Source organism: Sciurus carolinensis, chromosome 16, assembly GCF_902686445.1.
Source record: "Sciurus carolinensis chromosome 16, mSciCar1.2, whole genome shotgun sequence".
NCBI classification, from domain to species: Eukaryota; Metazoa; Chordata; class Mammalia; order Rodentia; family Sciuridae; genus Sciurus; species Sciurus carolinensis.
Genome location: NC_062228.1, coordinates 60,725,803 through 60,732,903, shown reverse-complemented (window position 1 = coordinate 60,732,903; position 7,101 = coordinate 60,725,803). Strand labels below are relative to the sequence as shown.

Genomic DNA, 7,101 nt, shown 5'->3' with positions numbered 1-7,101 from the left:
AAATCCTCCAAAACATAAAGGTGTAAATAAGTGTGAGGGAAAAGAGATTTAGGTCTAGTAGCATATTTAGATACATTAAAAATGAATTGCTTAGTGATAAGAAATTAAACATTCTGCATTCTGGCATTCCCTTCAAGAACATATTGACCATTTTTTTCATATATTTGTTGATTGGTTGTATTCCTTCTTCAAGGAAGTGTTTGTTCAGTTCCTTAACCCATTTATTGATTGGAATTTTTTTGGTATTAAGTTTTTTGAGTTCTTTATATATCCTAGAGATTACTGCTTTATCTGAAGTGCATGTAATAAAGATTTTCTTCCAATCTGTAGGCTCTTTCTTCACATTACTGATTGTTTCTTTTGCTGAAAAGAGACTTTTTAGTTTGTGTCCATCCCATTTATTGATTCTTCATTTACCTTCTTGGACATTAGGGGTATTTTTAAAGAAGTCACATCCTACACTGACAAGATGAAGATTTGTGCCTACTTTTTCTTCTGGTAGTCTCTGTTCTAGTGACTGTCTTTGATCCACAGTGAGTTGATTTCATGCAGAATTAAATTTGTTACATGTGGCTTTCCATTTTTTCCCAGTACCATTTGTTGAATAAGCTATCTCTTCTCCACTGAATGTCTTTGGCACCTTTGTCAACTATGAGGTACCTGTATTTATGTGGGATTGTCTCTGTGTCTTCTATTCTGTACCATTGATCTGCTTGTCTGTTTTGGTGCCAATATCATGCTGTTTTTGTGAATTTGTACAATCATTATGGAAAGCAGTATGGAGATTCCTCAGAAAACTTGGAATGGAAACACAATTTGACCCAATGATCTCACTCCTCAGATTATTCCCAAAGAACTTAAAATAAACATACTGCAATGAGAGAATCACATCAATGTTTATAGCAGCTCAATTTACAATAGCTAAACTATGGAACAAACCTAGATGCCCTTCAACAGATGAATGAACAAAGAAAATGTGTTACATATGTAGAAAGGAATATTACTCAGTTTTAGAGAAGAATGAAATTCTAGCATTTGCTGGCAAATGGAGGGAGTTAGAGAATATCATGCTAACTGAAATAAACCAAACCCCAAAAACCAAAGGCCAAATGTTTTCTCTGATAGGCAGAAGCTAATTCACAATAAGGGGTGGGGATATAGGGAAGAATAGTTACTTTATATTAGTAGAGATGAGTGAAGGGAGGGATAGGGATATAGGGGAAGGAATGATAGTAGAGTGAAACGAACATTATTACCTCATGTGCATGTATGAGTGCATGACCAATGTGATTCTGTAATGTGTATGATCAGGAGGATAAGAGACTCTATGTACAAGCTATCAAAATGTATAAATGCATTCTAATGTTATGTACAATTAATTAGAACAAATATAATAAAAAAAGAAAAAAGAAAAAAATTAACAATGAAGACTATTTAGAAGAAATGCTAACTCTAAAAGAGGGTGCAGTGGTAACACTTTCCCTGTAGGATAACTTCCCAATCTCCTGAGAATTAAGACCATTAATACCATTATAATTTTATGAGAGATGTTCACATGAAAAACTGTGTTGAACTTTTGTTAGGAAAGCAGATTAGAACAGAACATGTCTAATAAGTTAACTCAACATTTCAGTGAATATTTTTGGGATAGATCCAGGAAATCTGATCACTGTGTTGTCCAACATCTGTACACTGCAGAATTCCTCAGCCTATAGCCAACTTTCTGCTCAACACCCTAAATCTGGGTGCAGTCTCTCAGTGACTCTTCTCAGGGCACAGGTGAGTGCTAGTTGTTGAATTTGGAAAGTCAGCACAGGAGCAATCCAGTGTTTATGCAGAGTAGACATGTAACTATTGAAGTCCTGGCAGAAACAGCAGAGTGCCAAAGCTCAGGAGAGGGATACACTGCTATTTTACGTTTTCTGATGTAGCCTGACAAGGAGGGAAGCACCAATGAGGAACAACACAGAGGGAGAGCAGTGTCTGGTGAGCCTCAGCAGAACTTCCTTAAACTGCAGATCAAAATGCTTATCCTCTGATGACACATAATGGGGGGTGAGAGGGGTTAGTGTTAGGGTTAGAGTTAGGGTTAGGGAGGGGGGCAAGAATGGAGGAAGGAAGGACTGTATAGAGGGAAAAGAGGGGTGGGACGGGTGGGGGGAAGGGAAAAAATAACAGAATGAATCCAACATTACCCTATGTAAATTTATGATTACACAAATGGTATGCCTTTACGCCATGTACAAACAGAGAAACAACATGTATCCCATTTGTTTACAATAAAAAAAAATGCTTATCCTCTATTCTCGAGTTTTCTACTTCACTCCTCGGTATCCGGCAGCTAGGTTAGCAGACGACATCACAACATGAAGTTCCCATTAATTATCTAATCATATCAAAACTAAAAATTCACAGGGTATAAGGGAGAGAGAAGGAGAATGCCCATGCTAGACAAAGAGAAAGAATTAATGACTGGTGAGCACACGCTTCACACGGAGGTCTCAGACTTGCCTTGGACAGGGAGTACATGATTCTGGCCATAACCGTGTCCTGGCTGAACTCCCCACAAGCCCCATGACAGTCCCCAGGCATGGAGGAGGATCACTAAAGTCTAGCTACCCTAACAACCCAGGCTACCCAGCAAGTACCAGCAGGCCAGTGAAAATACCTGAGTCTAGTGTAAAAATCACCATTGCCACAATGTGTATATAATTATGCTTCATATTTTTGGACTAGAATAAATAAGCAAATAAGAATTGTGCAAAAACTTACAGTTTACATGTTTGTCATAAGATCAGGGTTTTCTAATTCTGTTTCCAGGCAAAACAGAACCTCGAATCTGGACTCAAGAGCAGAAAGGGGCTGACAGCTGGGAAACACCCAGTAACTATTGCACCCATGTGTACCACAAACCATTTGGGATTAGAAATAAGAGTCATCCAACACTGAAAAATGGAGGAAAGTGTATAAAAAGAGACAAAGGTGCTCACCAGGGCAAGGATGGTTTTAGTGGCTCTAGACTCAGGGGAGGACCTGTGGGTGCTGGCCTTATGAATGTGCATCATTCTTTGCTTGTGCCTGTGCAGGATGAGCACCATGGAGCTGCTGGACCAGAGCATGAGGCCCACACACACAGCATCAGGGAATGTGAGAAATGCTGCCAAGAATGACACTGTGGTTGTGTCAGGATGAGTAGCAGAACAGTATCCAACATCTTTTATGTTTGTCACACTTGTATTGCTCCATTTTCCAGTTATATAAATAAGATTAAAAGTATTTATAAGCATGTAGAGGATCCAGCTCAGGGACATGGAGGAACCAATGTACTTGGGAGATTTGACTTTAAGGTCTGCCCACCTGGAGTCCCCAGGACTTATCTTTATGACCTGGAAGATACTCAGAAGGCAGGTGCTGACAAGGGACACACCCCTGCCCACTCTGTGAACATAGAACAGCAGCTTGCATCCAATATCACTGTGAAAATCTTTCACTCCAAAACTTTCTACTGTCTGGGGAACTCCCCTACACAGGAGGCTTAACAAGTTGGCCACAAACAAGTGCTGAAGAATCATGTCTGTGTATCTTACCCTGCACCCAGTGAAATAAAGTACCAGGTAACGGAGGAGAAGAGAGGAATTGCCCAGAGCTCCAACCACAGTCTGTGACAGGTAGATGATTCCCATAGCCACATCAATGGCTGCCAGTTTGCTGCTGTCCCGGCTGGAGTGCCCTGCAGGGAAGAGCAGTCCTGGGCTTCATATGTCCTGTCAATCAAGAGCCAGCATTTCCCACTCTATGGGGTTTGCACTGTAAATCAACATGCTTTTCCTTTACTGGCAGGTTTTGATGAGGTTTGGGTGAATCTTCAAATGCGTGAATTACATATAACATCCTACTATGAAGGCAGCACATGGCAACTCCTTGAATTTTCACAACATAAGGCAGATTATTAGGTGACTTTGCACAGTGACCAGAACTTGTTCGTTCAGAAAGGAAATATCTGTCTACATTTATGCCCAGATTAGGGGAATTGAGAGAGACTCATCTGGCTGAGTGACAAGAGTCAGTGCAGGGAACCACTGGACCTCCATAAGAGTGGTGAGTGGGGTTCTTCAAACAATCCTTTTCTGTGTTTAATGTTTTTTCTAAATTCCTATTACCTTCTAAACTGTGGGTTAGTTAAGCTTTCATTGCAATGTGTTTCCATACACTTGGAAAGAATAATTTTATAGGACAATGTCAATTATGACAACATGGACACTTTTATTAATTCAGATGCTCTGATGGAACTATAATCCAGCAGGCACCTCTCTAATGGTGAGTTATGCTCAGGGAGCCCAAGCATTAGGACAGCTACCACAGGACCCACATGGTTTCACGTTAGGAACACACAAGTTTCCCCATACCATGTGCTAAGCTTTGTTACATAAAGCATCAATACTGTAGGGTGGTAGCAGCATAATTGATAATTTCAGAGGACACACTCTGAAGTGTGTTGATCAATAACTGAGTTCGGTAAAACTGTTAGCAAGGAATCAAGGTGGGTGACTGATATTACAATAGGAGCCATATAGACACACTGTTATAGATACAGAATTAAGTCTTGTGCATTCAAAATATTGAGATAGTAGATTTTTGGGTTTTTTTTGCGGTACTGGGGATCAAACTCAGGGCCTTGTGCTTGCGAGGCAAGCACTCTATCAGCTGAGCTATCTCTCCAGCCTGAGATAGTAGATTTTGATCTCTCATTAAAATATATACGTTCAGCAAACATTGTTTAGAGAGTATTAGGCTGATAAAATTGAGCAGAAGATGAAGATGTTTACCATATATCCCTACACACTCATGGCATACTCCACAATGAAATTCCTAAACCAGATGATGCATATAATACAATGAGGAGAATATTTTTAAATAGGTGGAAACAAGATCTATGAATAATATGTGGTGTTGGAGATGCACAATTATTACATTCAAATTTATTTATAAATTTCTTATTATTGCAAGAGGGAAATGGCCTGAAAAATTCATAGACAACAGATGGTTTCAGGATTGGTACAATGGTTATCTCAACAAGTTGCACCATGCCCAGAGTAAGAGAAAAGGTTCTACTCAAGCATGACCATGGAGATCACTTTCCACGCAGTATTAGAAATTCCTATAAGTTCTTCCTACTCTATGCAACAAGCTTGCAGATATTTTTGGCCCAATTCTAGAAATCCAGAAAATTAGCTTCATTTCTGTTAGGGAGATTAAGCAGCCTACTGATTTTAAGGGCACCTTGAAAATTGGTGTAGTCTAGTTCTGCACCCAGTGTTAGTGAGAATCACTGTATTTTCAACTAGGCTGCAGGATCTGTAACCCCATTGCTTTTCACTGCTACCCCATGCCTCATGAGTTATTCTGCTTTCTGTGGCTCTAGCATTCAATCCAGTTCAATACAGAATCCTGTGTTTTGAGGCAATTGCTTACCAAAACTCTTAAATAGGTCTTTTCTGACAGATGCTGCTCTCAGACTGAAAGATACTCACCAGGCTTTTTCTCTTCTCCAGGATGTTGATGTCAGTGCAGAGGCTTCTGTGACCAGGACGCGTGGTACAAGGAGGCAGCTGTACAGGGAGGCAGCCAGCTCCTGAGTTATGGGTCTGTGACTCTGTCACCTCACCTCACCTGGGACCTGCAATTATCACTGTGCCTGTAGCAGCAATGGGCTGCAGGCTTGGGGAGCTGAGGACACTTCACTTCTGAGAACTTTCTCCCCAGGTAAAACTTTTCAAAAACAATTATGTTTCTTTTGTCATCTCCTCAGTGCATGCAGGAGTGTTCAGAGGTGCTCCTACTTACTCATGATCCCTGGAGGCCCACAGTGATATGCTGGGGAACAGTCGATACTCTGGTCTAATATGTGAGGGACTGGCAGCCCCACTGCATTCATTGTTTCCCAAACTTAGTTGCTTCCTATTCCTCATTTACCCAAGTAAAACCCTCATTTTACCTACTATTAGAGAAATGCAATGAGACAGAACACCTGGGAAGGACTTTAAAACTGACACAAGTGAAAGAAGAGCTTGATGATAACAATAAACTCTGGTCGTCCTTCAACTCAGCTGGACAAGTACAAGTCCATTCATCCTCGCTCATTCACATCACTCAGTGCCAGTTAAGATGAAAAATGTTCAGGGGAATATACTTTACCAATGTTGATCACAGTAGTGACAGGAGGGATTCATACAAGGAATAGAGATGCTCTAAATGGTCCCTCAGAAATAACAGTAGCAGCATCAGATGGTTTGAGGGACATCAACTGCTGAGCACAAAAAGGGAGTGCTTTCTGACATTTCTAATTCCTCCAATCCAAAAAACATTCCATTTACAATGAGAACTTAAATATTTCCAGTAAATGAATGGAGCTGGAGAATATCATTCTATGAGAAATAAGCCAATTCCCCCAAACCAAAAGTCGAATATTTTCTCTGAAATGTGGATGCTAATTCAGAGTGGGGGCTAGGGAAGAATAGAGTTACACTAGACTAGGTAGAGGTGAGTGAAAGGAGGGGAAGGGAAAGAGAGTAGAATGAATCAGACTTTATTACTGCATGTACATATGTAATTATATGATTGGTAGATTCTACCTTATATATTACCAAAAGAATGAAAAATCATACTCCACTGTCATGTATTACTAATTAGAACAAATAAAAATTTTTAAAAAATAAAAGAAGCAAATATGAAAGGAGGTTTTATGGCTGGGGGTTTGGATGTAATAAAGGCACAATTTCAACTTCAAAAAATTTTTCTGTGAGGTCTCCCACTTACATCAAGACTTGTTGTAGGGCAGGGCAGTGATTGGGGCAGGGATTCTACATGGGTGTGAGGAGAAGGCATGAGAAAGAGGACACAGGGACATGGCAGGGGACAAGACAGAGAAGCAGTTCCTGGGAAGCAGAGGAAGAGCAGGGGAGGAGGAGTAAGAGGTAAAGAAAAGGAGGTGGAATGCAGAAGTCATCACATGGCTGGGCTTGAGCACACAGGGAGAGAAGTGTTAATGGATATTAAGGACCAATTTGGTTCTAGAGATTGGGGTGATGTTTTCCTGGGATG

The 7,101-nt window shown here is 40.4% G+C and overlaps 1 protein-coding gene across 1 annotated transcript; it reads right to left on the bottom strand.

Moving 5' to 3' along the window:
* Positions 1-2,804: 2,804 nt before the first annotated feature.
* On the bottom strand, positions 2,805-5,935 carry LOC124966188 (vomeronasal type-1 receptor 4-like). Its single transcript, XM_047527238.1, has 2 exons — positions 5,845-5,935; positions 2,805-3,730 (listed from the first exon to the last, which is right to left on the bottom strand). Exons 1-2 carry the CDS (start codon positions 5,933-5,935, stop codon positions 2,805-2,807), a joined length of 1,017 nt encoding a protein of 338 aa, XP_047383194.1.
* Between the last annotated feature and the right edge of the window lie 1,166 nt (positions 5,936-7,101).